Below are 16,805 nucleotides of genomic sequence, written 5' to 3'. Positions count from 1 at the left end.
GTCCATTCTCTGTGTGTTCTTCTGTGACCACTTCTGTCCTTACAGCAGCGCTAGGAATCTGTGTTTCTTTGTGTTGTGTCAGCTCTCTGTGTGTGCAGCACCATTCTTGGGCAGGCTGCACTTTCTTTCGCGCTGGGTGGCTCTCCTTACGGGGTGCACTCCTTGCACGTGGGGCTCCCCTACGCAGGGGACACCCCTGTGTGGCAGCACTGTGCATGGGCCAACTCCACAGGGTTCAAGGAGGCCCCAGGGTTTGAACCACGGACCTCCCATGTGGTAAGCAGACGCCCTAACCATCGGGCCAAGTCCATTTCCCTCTACTTTGTTTTTCTGCTACTTACTCTCTAGTGTCTGTCTGCCATTTGGTGTTGGGTTTGTCCTCAAGCTGGTGACTTCATAGTCACAAAATGGCTACAAGTGGCACCTGAAGTTACAAGATACCTTGCTCAAATCTGAGAATAAGAGAGAATCCCCCCCATCCACCTCACCCCCAAGAATAAAAGTTTATTTTCTATCTGATTAGGCCAACTTAGACCCCATGCTCACCTCTGGAAAAACAGCAATTGCCAGAGGAAGAATAGCAATTGCTAGAGGAATGCAAAGATTAATTCATATTCCTTTATTTTTCACTAGCCTGGAGTATGGGATTACCACAATTAATCTAAACTCTTTGTTTTCAGTCCTTATACACATTAGAATCACGTGGAGAGCTTTTAAAAACCCACACCTGCCCAAGGACCCCATTCCTCTCAACTTTATCCCCACCCCATGCACAACCATTCCATCAGAATTAGAATCTCAAAGCACAGACCACATTGGGAACCACAGGTTTGGAGTAATCAACACGAATCTGGAACCAAGGACAGGGTCACCCTCCCAAAAGGGTCACTCCATTTATAAGAAGCACAGATATCTAAACACAGCCAGGACTCTGTTTGGAATGTGAAGGGGATAGGTGCTGTGAAAGTTAGGTTCAGTGTGTCAAGTTGGCAAGAATAACGGTGCCCAGTTATTTGGTCAAGCAAGCACTGGCCTAATTGCTGCTGTAAGGACATTTTGTGGACTTAAATCATCAGTAAATTGATTGTACATACAGCTGATACCTCTGTAATCAACTGAGGAGATTGCCTTCAGCAATGAGCAATGTCTCATCCAATCAGTTAAAGACCTTAAAAGAAGTGACGCTCTCAGCAGTAAGAAGAGATTTTTCCATTTCTGCTTTAGCCAGCCAGCCAGCTTCTCCTGGGGAATTCATCAAAAACCTTCATTGGAGTTCCCATCTTGCAGCCAGCCCTGTGGAATTTGGACTCGTGCGTCCCTACAGTTGTGTGAGACAATTTTATAAAATCTCATAATATTCACAGATCTCTCCTGTTGTTTTGGTTTCCCTAGAGAACCCTGACAATTACAGTGTAACATGGGGATAGTGAGGTCTGCCTGCCCGACTCTTTCTTGGGGTTGTAAAAATCTAATGAAATGATATAAAATTTCGAAACTCTGAACAAATGTGAGGGGTTAAATTTACTATCAAGACAAGGAAAACTTGAAAACGTGACTACGTGGCTCCTCTAGTTGTACAAGAACCTGCTTTCTTAAATACCTTTAAGTAAGATAGGCCTCTGTAAACTAGGCTGTTCAAGGCCATTCCATAATAAGAATTTATTACTGTTCCTTTGCCCCTGGAACTCTAGCATTAAAATGAGAGTTTCCTTGGAACACAAACCTCTGGACGACTTTTGTCATCAATCCCAGTAAATGGGTCCTTTTAACTCAAGAGTTTAGTAGCAGCTGATAGTTGCAATGGAAACTTTTTGCTCAGAACAATCAAAACTCAGCTCTCTTGCCCCTTGATCTGCTTTGCTTAGTCTGTTAGTGATTGCTGGGGTGTGGTATTTACAAAAAAGTTTAGTAAAGTGTAGGGGATGGCTTGTCCTTTCATGTTGGGATGCCTATGTGGTGTAAATAATCCTCTTTTAATCACAGTCTAAACAAGGCCCTAAAATAAGATGTTTGTGCCAAAAGGAATTCCAGCATGCATTACTCTTGATAGCTGGGAGAGGGGTGGGGAGGGTGGGAGGGCAGTGGATGGGGAGGGACTAGGGATGAGAGCATGAAATAATAGAATCATCATCGTCCCCACAGAGTTTGGGCAGTGTGGGGGAGTATATTTTTGTTGCCTTAGATTATCAAAGAATGAATTAAAACCACTTTTCCTTTTAATAAGCATCTTTTCTAATAGTATTTTTGTCTTTCAAAATATCAAGAATGTGGTCATGTTTTTCTTTACCATTGTCTATGCAAACGTATTTGGTGTTTCTTTTAATAAACTTTGTATTTTGGAATAATTTAAGATTTACAGAACAATTGCAGAGGTAATAAAGAGTTCCCATATGCCCATCACCCAGCTTCCCCTAATGTTACCATCTTATATTACCATGACCCATCTGCCAGAGGCAAGAAATTGTTTTGGGTACAATATTAGTAACTAAACTACAGACTTGATTTGGATGTTACCAGTTTTTCAACTAATGTTCTTTTTCTGTACCAGGGTCCAATCCAGGATACCACATTGTATTTAGATTTGGCTTGTTTCTGTATCAGCATCAAAAGTCATTCTTTTTCTTTAAAAAAAAAAAAAGACAACTTGAAATTAAGGACGTATTTTTCTTTTTTGGAGAATGTAAAGTTCCAGACTTATGTAGGCCTTTGCCAGGAAAATGACTTCTAAAGTCAATTAATACCATCTGTCTTTCCAAATGCAGATTGTGCAACTCCAACTAAAGTCACGTTTTAAATGAAGGAGAGTAAATGTTTACCAAAGGGCCCCTTGTAGAGGGTGAAGTTGGCAATGGGGCAGGGAGAAGGGGTGGAGATTGGGTGTCTAGGGTGTCCCTGTGCTTAGAGAAAAAGATTATGCTCGATGCTCACCTCAGATGGCTGGGTAAATGGGGAAGTAAGTCGGGCTCAGTTTCCATTTCTGCCATATTGATACTTCCATGACAGGTTGTAAAAGCTGTAGTATAGATGTGAAGTATGTATAGTAAAAATATGAAGTGAACAATGCCCAGCACATTATGACTCAGTGAGTGGATGTTATTGTTTTTCTTTATATTTAAAGAAAGGACAGAGGCATTTTGGAAATGTTTTGCATAGTGGCTGCCTGTTTCAACTTACTGACCTTGAATAAAAACATCTCCTACAACATCCCTGTCCAGAAACACATTCCAGCAGCACTCCTCCCTCTACTCTTTTCTTGTATTCTACTTCCCGTCGCCTGGCAGAGTGTTTCCTCTCCCTATCACAGAAAAATCATATAATCCTTCAGTGCTTTGGGCAAAGTTTATCTACAAAGTTTCCCGATGCTCTCAGTGTTGGACAAAGGATCTGGGTCTTGGAGCCAGGGATACCTAAGAAGGTCTCTAGGTCTGATTCCTGTGAATTGAAGAGATGACGTATATAAAATGCTAGTCACAGCACCTAGGACATAGTACATTCCTCAAAAAAAAAAAAGCTTTTATTTTAAATATAAGTACTGAGAATGGAAAGAAGAGCAGAAAGTCTATCAAGGACATACAGGGTACGGTCTTTAGTTGTATGTGGAAGACAGAGGGAGAGGTCAGGAATGACACTCATGTCTAACTTTTCAGCAAGAGATATGAAGGCATTCATGGAGTTGGGGACAAAAGTCCTTTTCATTTTGTTTGAATGGGGTGTTGCAGCTAGAAGACCTGGCACTTGGTCTTGGATATGTGAAATTTAACAAGTATGGGGGAGACCGAAGGGCAGATATCCAAAGACCTTTGAGATCTGGATCTGGAGCTGAGGAGTCGGACCTTTTGTGAGTTAGACTGGAGATCGCCATCTTATAAATGCTACTTGAAATCAGAGAGAAGAGGATTCTACCCAGGTAACGCCAAGAGTGAGAAGAAAAGAGGGCTAAGGATAGAGCCTTGAGGAATATCAACATTTAAAGGAAATACAAAGAGTGAAGAGTCCAAAGATGAGGCCAGATAGCTCTGATAAGTTGAGAGAGATGGGGCAGTAGCTAGAGGGGAACAGGAGAGAGAAAGAATTTTTTTAGAGGTGTAAGGGTTGAGGAAGAAGAGGGTGGGGACAGAGATGGGCATGTTCAAATTCTGATGGGAAGAGGCAATGAGAAGGATGGACTGAATGTAGGTGGAGAGGGGGTTACTTAAGGGAAGACAGTGGTGGACACAGAGCAGAGAGAGAAATAGGGGCAAGTAGAAAGCATGGATGTGGTTGCAGTTATATTTTTAGGTGGGGTGGTAGGAAGTTGGCCTGATGGTATTCTCTCACTTCTCCCTTCAGCGGTGTATGTATACGTTTAGATAAGTAGTTGTCAAATGTGTGGGAAACCCTGAGGATTCCTAAGATCCTTCAGGGAGTCCACAGGGTCAACTCTCATTTTCTCATTGAGGGCTCAGTGGAGTTTTCCAGAGGCTACATGTGTGATGATGTCTCCTGACAGCTAGTGGAATGTATGCTTGTATATGTTTGTGTTTTCTAGAATTTCCTATGGTAGTAGATTTAGGATATACTTAGGTAAATTTTTAGAGATTAATGCGGATTGTTCTCAATATTTCTACTGGGCTTTTATTTACTCTCTTTGGTTATAAACTGCTATAATATCTGTAACCTCATTATCATCCAATCCATTATTAGTTGAAATCCCAGTTTTCCTAGAATCTACACAAAAACACAAGAAATACACTTGATCCTGTTTTAGCAATAATATTTAAAATTTCTTAATGGTCTCTAAGTTTTCAAAATTTTACCTAAAACTGTTACTATTTCTATAATTCTATATTTTAGAATTTAATATTTTATTCAAAAATAAAAGAAAATGTATTTGTAATATATTTTTATAGAATGTAGAGTGAATGCAAAGAAGTTATGAGAATCCAGCTGTCTTCTGTTAAGTCGGTAATTAAACAGATTTGCAGAAATTTAAAACCATGCCGCTCCTCTCACAAATATTTTTACTTTGGAAAAGTACTTATTTTTCAGAAAATGGTGTTTATACTAACATGCAATTGATTTATTGTTATAAAATGAATTAAATAAATATTTTTAAATTTGTTTTAATTTTTAAGTAAACATCAATCAATAAGCCCTGCGTTTTAAAAATCTTTAAAGGCCTCAATAACTTTTAAGAATATAGATGGGTTTGAACTCCAAAATGTTTGAGAATTGCTAGTTTAGACCACAGGGAGGAGGTGGTAGGGAGTGAGGTTTAGGAGAGAAAGGTTTTAAATAGCCATTGTTATTTAGCTGCAAGATACTAAAATAAAACAAATTCTAGTAGAGAGCACCAGTTGGTTGGGATTTGTGAAATGTGTTTTTACCAGTTTAATCAAGGGAGCAGCCTGGTATATTAGAGTAAGAAAAACCTGAATTTGATTTCTGGCTCTATCATTAGCTGGATGACGTTGGGGAAATTACCAAACCCCCCAGTTTCAATTTTTGCACCTGTAAAGTGGGGATACTAATATCTACTTTAGATGTTACTGTGAGGATAAAAATCTGAAGGAAAGTAGCTGTGTCTTAAGTGATAAGGCCTCCGTCTACCATATGGGAGGACCAGGGCTCGATCCCTGGGGCTTCCTGGTGAAAAAGAAGAAGAGAAAGCATGCCCGCACGGCAAGCCAAGTGCCCATGTGGGTGAGCTGAGTGCACACATGAGTGCCTGCACATCAAGCCAGTGCCTGCGCAGTGAGCTGACTGCCATGTTTAAGTGCCCATGTGGTGAGCCGAGTGCCCATGTGGCAAGCCAGAGTGCCTATGTGAGTGCCCGCATAGGGAACCAGTGCCCGCGCAAGTGAGTCATGCAGCAAGATGATGACACAACAAAAGAGACACAAGGGGAGAGTCAAGTTGAAGCCCAGCAGAGACCAGGAACTGAGGTGGCTCAAGTGATAGGGAACCTCTCTCTATATCAGAGGTCCCCAGGATTGAATCCAGGTGAATCCTAGAGGAGAAAAAAAAAGAGAAGACAAAAAGAGAAATAGATACAGAAGATTGCACAGTGAAAAATGGACACAGACAGCAAAAAAACAGCAGGGCTGGGGAGGGGGAGGAAAAGAAAAATAAATAAATTTGTTTTTTTAAAAATCCACATCAAGCACAGGTTGTAGCCTAAGTAATCCTCCAATTTGTTTGAAAGAGTTATAAGTTCTAGTTTGATGGCCTATACTCTAGTGTCTCTGTCCCTCCATTTAATTTATTCACTCAAAACATATCGAACACCTAGAAGATACTCTACATGACAGTAGAGGTGCAAGTACACAAAACCAACAGGGTCCTCATCCTTATGAGGCTCAGCTAAAAAAAAAATTAAAAATATGAAAAGCTGACACTTACAGTTCTCAAGAAGTAAAGCCAGGGAAGCGGATGTGGCTCAAGCAATTGGGCTCCCATCTACCATATAGGAGGTCCAGGTTTTGATGGCCAGCTGGTGAAGGCGAGCTGGTCCATGTGGCGAGCTGCCCCGTGCAGGAGTGCTGGCCCACGTGGAGAGCTAGCACAGCAAGATGACACAATAAAAAGAGACACAGAGGAGAGATGATAAGAGATGTAGCAGGCCAGGGAGCTGAGGTGGCACAAGAGGATGATTGCCTCTCTCCCACTCCAGAAGGTCCCAGGATTGGTTCCTGGACCACCTCATGAGAATACAAGCAGACACAGAAGAACACACAGTGAATGGACACAGAGCAGACAATGGAGGGAGGGGGGAGAAATAAATAAATAAATTTTTGAAAAAAAAAAAAAGTAAAGCCTGGTAAAAATACGGGAGGAGCATACCCTTAAAACCTCTAGAGTATTGTGCCTGGAAATGTAGGTATGAATCTATCTTCATCCCTGAAAACAGCTCTTAACTGTAAGGACTGCAGACTGGGAGGGCAGGAGGGGAGGTTGAGCCACCTCTGGCCAGGTTCCCACATTCCCCCCGGAGGCCACAGCAAAGTAGAAAACAGCTTTCCGAGAAAGACACTTCCCTGTCTAGGAAGAGCCAGTTCTGTCTGAAAGGAAGGCAGGCATTGGGACTGAATGCTGACCTACAGCAGGACTCCGTGCTAGGCACGTTCATGCGTGCTGAGGGGAAAATGTGGGTAGTTTCTTGAATTACCTGAATAATGATGTTTTTCACTTCCCATGATCAGATATGAACAATAATGAAAACAGTGATCAGACTTCAGAAAGAGGCACAGCAGGAGAGGATAATCAGAATCTTAGGGTGGAGGAAGCTTCTACTCTTTGAAAAGAGAATTAATTTAAATAGAATATATACAAATTTCAAATGTAATACCAACTACAGAAATTCAAGCTTGCTATCTTTTTTCTCAACTGCTAGGATATGATTTAGGAGAGCAAAGAAATAGGAGTCCATGTGGCTGATGTGGAAGAGTCCAATCTCTCAAATAGTTTCCCTAAAGCCCCTTGAGGGTTCTAACCTGATGTTCTTTACTCCCTAGAGTAAATAAATCACCCCCACTGAAAACTAGTCTTTAAAGAACATTCGTTCCACTTGGGACTCCAGGAAATAGGCCTTCAGAGAGGAAGCACAAGCCACTTATACTAACTCGTTTTGATTTTATCATTTCAGTCCTTAGAGAATGGGAGAAGGATGATTGTCCTCGAATTTTTAGTACCATTTTAAGGGAGCTACTCTACTTGTAACAGCAAATATGGTTACTTTACGGTACATACAGCAAAGCAGAAAAGGCACTGCACTGAGACAGTGAGAGGTTATTTAATAGCTGGGTGGCCTTGGACAAGTGCCTTCCCCTCTTGAACCTCATTTTACCTTCTGTAAAATCCAGCACTTGGACCATTCAGCTCTAACATTCTATGAATTAATTACATCACTGGGCCATTGTATGTATTCTACTTTTTATTTGGCATTTGTTCATTTGATACATATGTACATATATAAAAATCTGTACATGGTAAAAATACAAAATATTTATTTATAAGTTATGCAATTAAACAGCTACATTTTTATGTTTACAAACCATTGCAAAAAGAAAGTAATCTAGTCAATCCTTTATAAGCCATTCACAATATCCTTGGTATAAAATATCCATACAACACATGTGTACAAAATTAGTGTACAGTTCATAAAAGCTGTGCAAAGACAGCAAAGTTTGGTAAAAAAAAAAAAAATCAAGCTTGTGGGCCTCTCTCTCCGTCCACATCATGCCCAGTGCTGAGGCGCTATGCAGCACAAGGACACCTCCCTGGAAATAATAAAAGGGGGGAAGGTAGAATACTTGGTGCATATATTACCGATGCAGAAATTATCAAGGAACAAAAGTTAGTTTAAACAAATAGAGCCTGACTGGTCCCTCCACTTAGAGAACTCACTGCTCTTCCCAGAGAGCATTTGTAATACCAAAGAAAAGACTCAGTATTTCTTTTGTGCCTTAGACCAGAAGACTCAGATACTTATTTGCTGAGAGTTGCACCTAAGATAGTGAGGCGACGAGGCCTACAAAGTCAGGGGCCTTGGAGTTACGGGCTTGGTTCTTTGACTCCCTTCTCTCTAAAACCTACCTTATAAGGTTGTGGCTGCTAAGGACTGGCAGAGCCTGGCTTCTAAGCCCATAACAACATGAGCCTCAATTCTTAGGCCGCAGAACCCAGGCTCTGGGGGCGCAGAACTCTCACTGTGTTTAAAACAGTTTGCAATAAACGAGACAGAAATGAGCCCCGCGGAAAAGTTACGGCCAGGACCCAAGACCTAAAGTTAACTTAGGTGGGGAAGGCGGTTGTGAGCGCGTGGGGGACAAGCAAACGTCCCTCGCGCACCGGAAGGGGCTGGCGCGCTCGACGAGGTGAGCTTCGGCCAAGGGAGGCGGCCGCGGCTGGGCCGTGGGGACAAAGCGAGCACGCGCGCTGACCCCCTCTTCGGTGTCAGAGCACTTGACAACAGACGCCGGCGCGGGAGGGACTTCTAGGAAACCGTGATTTCCTCCTCGTCCTCCCCCTCCTCGTCCTCCTCGGAGTCGGAGAAGTCCGAGGGTTTGCCGGGGCTGCTCGAGCGCGCCGGCGAGGGCGGCAGCGGCCCTTGGAGCCGCGGGGCCCGCAGGTGCCGAGGGTCGGGGGACGCGTGGTAGGCCAGGCGGTGGCGGGGGCTGCCGGAGCCCTCGTCTTCCTCCTCGTCGTCCCCGGGGCCCTTCTGGCCCACGTCGCTGAGGTCCGGGTGCGGGTTGAGCTTGGTGGGGAGGGTCTGCTCCCGGCAGCCCCCGCTGGACAGCAGCTCGCGCTCTTTGGAGTTCCGCCACTTCATGCGTCGGTTCTGGAACCAAATTTTCACCTGGGGGCGGGGGAGCAGGGAAGCGAAGCAGAGATTAGCGCGGGGCAAGCGTGGGGAAGCGTGGGGAGAGCGCGGCGGGCTGGGCCTACGGGGAGGGGGAGAGGGAGACGCGCCTGACTTCCCAGCCTCGGCGGCTCCGCGCCTGCCGAAGGGAGTTGGGATGGGTCACAACAACCCCCTCCCCCTTAGCTCGTCTCCCCTTTAGCGCCATCTTCTGGCACGCGGCCCAGATGGGCTGGGGTGGGCGGAGGGAGGAAGGAGATCGTGGGTGAGCTCGAAGTGGGGGGCGCAATCCTGAGGAGCCGCGGGGAAACTGCCCTCAGTTTGCCCATCTGCCCAACGGGACTCCAGCGGTTTCGTAGAACCCTCCCAGTTGCACCCCGCGCGGGGAAGAGGTGAAGCGAGGGAACTGGAAGCGGCTTTGGGAGCCGGCCCTCACCTGCGAATCCTTCAAGCCCAGCTTGGCCGCCAGCTTCTTGCGGTCGGGCTTACTGATGTACTTCTGCTTCTGGAACATCTTCTCCAGTGCCTTGCGCTGCACATCGGAGAATACGGCCCGACGCAGCATGCCCCGGCGGGGCTTGCCTCGGGCAGCCAGTGGCCAAGAAAAGGTCCCGGGGATGGGCACAACGCTCGAGGAAGCTGCAGAGAAGGGGAGGGGGGGTGTGAAGTTGTGAGTGAGAGAGGGGTGCGACACGTCCGCACCTCCATCGCCACCTCCCTCCCTTATTCTTCATCTCTTTGAAAGCTCTCCTTTTTCTCCCCTGGAGATTAGGCCACGAACCTACAAACCTGTGAGAGAGAAAGGCTCCTTCCGCCCAAATAACGTTCCCTTTCAGCCCTGCAAGCCTGGATTAGGTAAAACCACCGAAACACAGAAAACAATCCCACAAAGCCTGTTTCGGTTTTCCATTGAAATGTCTCTGGAAGCAAACCTGCTCACCTCAGCTAAGATAGCAATAAAAATAAATTACAAAAAATAAAAGTAAAATATACAACTGAGGCAACTGGGTTCACCCCTAAGCTTTTATCACCTCGGTTGCTGTTGCATTTTTCAGATGAAACTGAGGTGCTTTACTGACTTAATTGGAAGGGGATTCTGCTTTAGAGCTTTTTTTTTTAAAAAAACTAATCAGTAGTCATCTTTTAAAAATATATATTAATCTTTCCTCCCCTCCCCCACAAAATGTAAAGAATTCAGCCCGAATACATGAAAAGTGGCAGCTAATTAGCACATTGACCGCTTCCCAATGGGTATTGGCATGATAAAAAGGGGGAGAGTTTCGCTTTACGGGAGAAAGAAAAAAAAAACCAAAAAGAGACAGAGACTCTAATGAAGCGTGAATGGTAATTGTGTAGTAATGAACTAACAGAAAAAGACTGAGGACAAGCAGCGAAAGCCATATATTACTGGGACAAAAGAGATTTACACTTTCAAACTAAACACAACTGCAGGCCAAGACCATTGGGAGAATACTGATGGCAGAGTCTTCTCTTCCCCCAATCGTTTTCATTAAATGGACATGAAAAGCTATTTATAAAGCTTGGGTTGTTTTTGTTAGAGCATTGAGATGAGGGAGAAAGGGAGCAAATTCCATTATCAGCAGCAGCATGAATGGTGGTGGTGGGGTGGTTGGTGAATACTCTCTCCCCCTTTTAAAAATCAATGCTTATTTCTTTTGCTGATATTTGGGAGTGCTGGCCAGGTCTTACCCACCCCCCACCGCCCATGCCCACTGTCTTCTCTTTATAGGAGCTCCCCTGAACCCCTCCTGGGTTTTGATCAGTTGTGGAGTTTTTGAGCCATAGTTTGAATCACTACTGGGATTCCAGAATGAAAACCCCATAGAAGATGCTTAAGGTGTTTCTCCTTTAGACTGGGACCCAGTCACGGGCTTCCTCCAGCTTCTTTTTACAAGCACAGAGTTCTTTAAGATATTGCGGGGAGGTGGGGGGCGGGGTATGAGAAGGGATCGGGAAATCAATTTGGAAATATCAAGTTGGGGTTAGGGGAAGATCTATCTTCCTCCCCCTGGACGACCCTAGACACCCCACACAAGAGGGCACCCTATGTGGTCTTCTGAAAAACCCGAAGCCCTGAATGAGTCTTAAAGGGAAATTAGCCCCGGCTGGTAGGTGTCGTGGCGGCGTGGAGGGGCGAGGGCTGGTCTGTGTGTGGCTGCCCGGAGGAGCTGACCAATTGGTCATGGTGCTGAAACCTTTGTGGGGAATCGTGGCCAAGTGCACTGACTCTGTGGGAAAACGGCGGCGTGAAGGGATGCCAACAGCTCCTCGCCGGGAAGGGAACCGCCTCAAATTGGGACCATGACAATTCCTGCTAATTTGTAGAGCAGGGAATTGGTGCAAAGTGTCAAGCAGTCACTGCTTGTGCTAAATAGGGCATCAAATTGGCGCGACGGATTCGTGAATGTTGTACGCCTCGCAACCTCTGAACCAGAGCATAACCCCGGGGGGTGGACGGAGAAATATGGCTTCAGGGCAGGGAATGACGGGGCCGAGGCTGGGACACCACCCAGACTCGTGCAAGTAAGGGGGACGAGACCTACCTGGGAAATAAGAAGATCTGATGAAAGGCTGGAAAGAGCCTTCAAAGTAAGGAAAGGCGAAGGTCTTGGGAGGGAGGCTCTGGAGTAAGGCTGGGGATGTTTCTGCAGGAGAAAGAGGAAGGCAGGAAGGAGAGAGGGGATTTGGTTACATACTTAATTATTGTACAGGTTAAATACATGTCATGATTATCACTTCCGCTGGTTTCAAAGTCATCTTCCACAGTGTATTAACAGAGTAAAAATAAATCTTTTCCTTACATTGCTCACCTACTGAAATTCTTCCCTTTTCCCCAAAATAGACCTCAGAGTCCCATACCCCTCCCCACACACACCCACACCCACACGGCAATCCCTAAATGAGGAAATAACGAGAAAGATAGGATTTGGGAGGGGAAAAAAAGAATGGCAGATCCATAAGGCGATTATCTAATAAATACACCGTCTTGGGTTGAAAAAAACCTGCCTCCCGAAGAGCAAAGGCAGAAAGGCAGACCCCCAGGGGTACAAGCTGGGTATCACCACTGCAGGGAAACGTGCGCTCCCTCCGACTTGCATGTACTCAAGTTCATTCGAACGGTGGCGCGAGCCTGGTGGTTTTTCCCTGCACCCGAGTCTCACTTTCCCTGACTTGGGGCCTCGGGGTTCGTGCATACGTGTTCGCGCTGGTGGGGGCGTGGGTCCCCGCTCTGTACAGGAAACTGACTCTAGAGGTATCTGGCAAATGCCCGGCACCTGGACCCGCTCTCGCCATCTTGCTCTCAACTTACCAGTTCTGGGAGCCGAGGACAGGATGGCGTTCACCCCAAACTTCAGAAACGTGGGCTCGCTGCCAGAGGAGACGGTAGTCTGAGGAGAGCCGCCACGCCGGCTGCCCCGGCCGGGGGAACCCAGATCCGAGGCCCCCGTGTCAGTGAAGGTCACCGAGGCCCCCTGTCTGGGCGGCGACATGCTAGCCGTGGGCACGCTGCGGGGTAGGTAGACGGGGGGCCGGCTGATGCGGATCAGATCCTCCACCAGGAAGCCGGAGTGGCCGGAGAATGCCGTCTGCAGGGACTGGGGCAGCGTCAAGGTGGGTGTGGGGCGCAGGAGACTGGGGTACCCTGCGGGGGGCGCGAGGAGACCGGGGAACATCATGGTAGGCGCAGGGCAGTGGAACAACACTTCTTCCAGTGGCCTGAGGGTAAACGCCTCGCTGCCCGCCCCTCCCGCCCCCGCGGTGCCCTCTTTCTTGGGCTGGGCAAACACGTTCAAGTAACGATCCCCCTTGGGCGTCTGCGAGTCCTCCGTGGTCCTCCCTTCGACGTGATGGTTTTATAGGGCCCGCCCGCTAAAGCTCTTTGAAAAGTGACAGCTCTGACAATGAAGTTCAACAAAGTTCTCCACTCGAGCTTCATTCGCTGGGGGCGCTGGGCGCTCTGATTGGCGCAGGGGTGCAATTTATGATTGGATTAGTCTTCATAAGCACGGCCCGCACAATGGGCCGGCAACAAAGGCCGGCGCGCATCAATTCTGCATATCGACCGCCTCTTTGCAATACAGTGTGCCCCCAAAGTTCTTGCTGGGGTTTTTGTTCCGAAGCAACAACCGAGCTAATTAAATGCCTGTTTAGAAGTTTCAGATGACATCTTGCCTCATAGAAAAGGAATTATTTAAAGAATGCACTAAATTTATTTGCAGCTCCCCTGTTGAGACTGGAAAATAAATCAATAAATATTCATAGAAATTCATCTCCAGGCTATTAGTGAAATAACCCTCCCTACCTTTGAGGGGGAGGGCAATGGAAAATTTCAAGTCAGTTAACATGAAAATATACTCCCTTTTCAGCCTCTAGCCCTGTTTATACTCCAGCTGAGGCATAGAGTGGATGTGAGGGGTGGGTTAAATCAACATGCATGGTGTGTGCGTGTGCAGTGGTGCCATTCTAATAACCCAGAGAAACTTGAAAATGGATGCTTTGGAGATATTGGATATGTGTCTGTGACGGTGGGGAAAGGTCTAGGTTTGGGTTATTTTATTTCGGGAGATTGGGTGAGCTTGAAAGAGTTGGTTGACACCTGAAGGGTAAAACGAGTCTCCTGCAAACTCCCAGCAAGTTGGCAAACGATTTTAATGACTTTCTCTGAGAGGAGCTGCTTGCAAGCTCTCCTGGAGACGCCAATGCGAGCAAAGCGCTGGGGCCAGGCGGCGGCTTCCTACTCGCAGAGGCCCTGCCTGGGTCCAAAGCAACCTCAGGGAAGGCGACCCGAACTCTGTGAGTGCCACTCTGGCCCTTTTCCAATCTCAAGGAGCGTTTGCGAGTTTGGGTTCAAATTCACTGCCGGGACATTTTATATCGTGTCAGCGATTTGAAAAAAGCTGCGGAGAGTTTAACTTGCCCCAGGTCTTGCAGCGCCTTAATTAATTGCAATATACAAACGATTGCAAGGCGAGCCAAGGATATCGGTTCACACGAAGAAAGTCTCCCCTTAATTTGGGGCCTCAAACTTGGATCTTCCTAGGGATAGTTCTTTCGCTTTGCCCTGCGCTAGGGTTGGGCTGGTACTGAACGGTTCCCGGCTTCTCTGCTCCGCGAGATAACAGATGTGTTAAATGTCCCATTCAGCTCTTTGGTGTGCCTGAACCTCCCCAAAGAGAAGTGTGCAGCCCCGCCAGGCCGCCCTGATCCTATTAACCATGAACTAACTGTCACCTTCAGCTGGTTTTCCTTTTTGCTTTTTAACACAAAGCTTTCTCAAAAATCTTATTAACCAGCTTTATTTCTCTCGATGGTTTTGTTCAGGGCGTTTTGTGTTGATGATCTCCATGTCGCTGCTTTAACCATTCAATAAAAGTGCATCTGCGATTTATAGCACATTAAACCAGAAACGGAGCCCGCTAAAGCTCTCCCTTGGTTCAAATTAAAAAGTTATTTAGGACCGGGCTCTGGAGGCTGGAATTAATGCTTGAAGAGGACGCAAATGCCGAGTTTCTGAGCCCAGGACTGCCTACGGAGGAGTACAAGGGAGCAGGAGGGAGGACATCGAGCCGGAAACAACTTTTAAATAAATGGATACTTAAATACGGAAAATGCATCATTCCAGTTAATTAGAGGCTCCTAGAAAGGGAAGAGGAAGGTGTTGAAAAACTTCAAAATTTCCTCTTGAAGTTTGGTAATAAAATAGGGAAGAAAACTATGCGGACACTGCCACAAGACAAGGTTTTCCATTGCAATCTCCCCTCCCGCGGTCCACCACCCCCACCTTCCACCCCCATTCCTCCAGGCCAAACTATTTTCCTCCAGGCCAAACTATTTTCTGAACGCGATAAAACAGTTGGTGATTCGCCCGCAACCCCGCCTCCCCGCCTCCGCTTCTCAGTCCCTCTTCTCTCTCTGCCTTTCTTTTCGAGTCTGAAATCTTGAAGCAGTGGCCAGTTCCCAACACCGACACCCCTGCAAAGAGACCCCGGCGGCTACAGGTGTTCGTTCGCTATTTAGAGGCGCTATTTAGAAGCGCCTTCACTATCTTCAGGAAGACCAGAATAAAGCCTGTGTTTGCAGAAATCAGCCTGGGTTTGGAGGTGGGGGGTGGGGTTAAGGACCCAAGGCCCACAAGGAGCCTTCCCAGCCTCCCCCTTCCGGGGATATTTCCCAGGGTGTAGTTGTTACAGTTATTATCCAGCCCATTGACACGTTCCGGGCCCTCCTCCCCTCTCACACGCACCATTTCGGCCCCATTAAAGACTCACTGCTTCTAACTTCTCCGCTTTCAAAAAGAGCCGACATTTTTTTGGAAGGTGGGTCAACCCCTTGCTGCGATCCACGTGGACCCCACTTCCTGCAGTCGGTCTACTCAGCCTCCTAAAGAATTCCTAAGGAGCCAGAGAGGAAAAGTGAGGGCGGGGCGAAGGCTCGCCTCCGCCTCCGGTGAAAAGGCAAGATAAATCCTAAGGAAGCAAGATATCGGAGGACAGGATCTAACTTTAAGTGATCTCCCTGAACGCATCTTTTCAAACTCCGCGATAGCCTAAGGGGCAGCTCCGAGCTGCGGCTGTGACTAATGCCGTTTGACCTGAGCCGGAGGGTTTTGTGCGTCCTCCAGTTCAGCTGAACGTCGTTATCTTCCAGTTTATTTTGGAGAAGTCACTGGTGTTCTTTATCCCAGGGCTGGGGTTTACTGTCTGTCTCTCTCCGGGAGGAAAAAAGGCAGGGCGGGCTGGGGGAAGGAGAGTTGAAGCCCAGGTTTGGGGATAAGGTCCTCGCCTGCGCGGCGGGTGAGGATACCCGCTTGGCGCACGCTCGGGAAGCAGCGGCCGGGGTCCCTCTGGCCCTAGGAGGCCGAAGCTGCCCGAGCTTCACTGGGAGGGCCGAAAGCGCCCTCGGAACCCGCACTGGGGCTGGGAGTGGGGGTGCTTTTTTTATCGGGTAGGGGAGCCTCAGGCGCCTAGCCCTTGCTTTGAGCACCGTTCTCAGGTGTGGGCGAGTCGGGAGCGCCCTGGGGTAAGGGCGGGCCTGCGAGATACGCGAAAGGCGCTGCAAAGCAAAACCGGGCAGAGCTTCCCGGTCTTCCGAAACCACGGGGAGCGTCCATTTCGGGAAGGTGGAGTCCACAAGACTGCCCTTAGCCGGCCTCGGACCCCCAGCTTTCTGCTAGAGAAGCCCGCAAAGTTAGCGCGTGCTTTGCAAGTTTGGCGCGAAGCCGCGGGAAGACGCGCCCGCCGCCTGGCTTCTCCGGTACTGGGGGAAAAGAGGAAGCTGATGGAGAGAGGAGGAGGGCGGCGAGGCTCGGCCTGAAAGCTCTCCTGCTGCCCCAGCCCCTCTCGGCAAGCCGCTCTATTAAGACACCTCTAAGGGGTTCACCTTAAGAATAGGCCACAACGAGCTACAGGCCGCCTCAGCCCTTTCTAGCATGTCCCCCCTAACC

The 16,805-nt window shown here is 47.3% G+C and overlaps 1 protein-coding gene across 1 annotated transcript; it reads right to left on the bottom strand.

Moving 5' to 3' along the window:
* Window positions 1-7,931: 7,931 nt before the first annotated feature.
* DBX1 (developing brain homeobox 1) lies at window positions 7,932-13,079 on the bottom strand. The gene is made up of 4 exons (XM_004459808.3): window positions 12,672-13,079; window positions 11,905-12,006; window positions 9,777-9,979; window positions 7,932-9,337 (listed from the first exon to the last, which is right to left on the bottom strand). The coding sequence occupies exons 1-4, from the start codon at window positions 13,036-13,038 to the stop codon at window positions 8,975-8,977; spliced, it is 1,035 nt and encodes a 344-aa protein (XP_004459865.1). The 5' UTR covers window positions 13,039-13,079; the 3' UTR covers window positions 7,932-8,974.
* Between the last annotated feature and the right edge of the window lie 3,726 nt (window positions 13,080-16,805).

The sequence above is a fragment of the Dasypus novemcinctus genome, chromosome 10, assembly GCF_030445035.2.
Source record: "Dasypus novemcinctus isolate mDasNov1 chromosome 10, mDasNov1.1.hap2, whole genome shotgun sequence".
NCBI classification, from domain to species: Eukaryota; Metazoa; Chordata; class Mammalia; order Cingulata; family Dasypodidae; genus Dasypus; species Dasypus novemcinctus.
Note: the sequence above shows the minus strand (reverse complement) of the source record. Positions and strands in the feature narration are given on the sequence as shown.

Bases quoted from the DNA above. Each gene is read 5' to 3' on its own strand.
- DBX1 (XM_004459808.3), bottom strand. From the start codon at position 13,038: ATGATGTTCCCCGGTCTCCTCGCGCCCCCCGCAGGGTACCCCAGTCTC. The intron at 12,007-12,671 runs GTAAGTTGAGAG...TTTCTCCTGCAG, and splicing joins GTCCTCGGCTCCCAGAACTG to AAACATCCCCAGCCTTACTC. The intron at 9,980-11,904 runs GTAGGTCTCGTC...CCTTCTCTGCAG, and splicing joins CAGATCTTCTTATTTCCCAG to CTTCCTCGAGCGTTGTGCCC.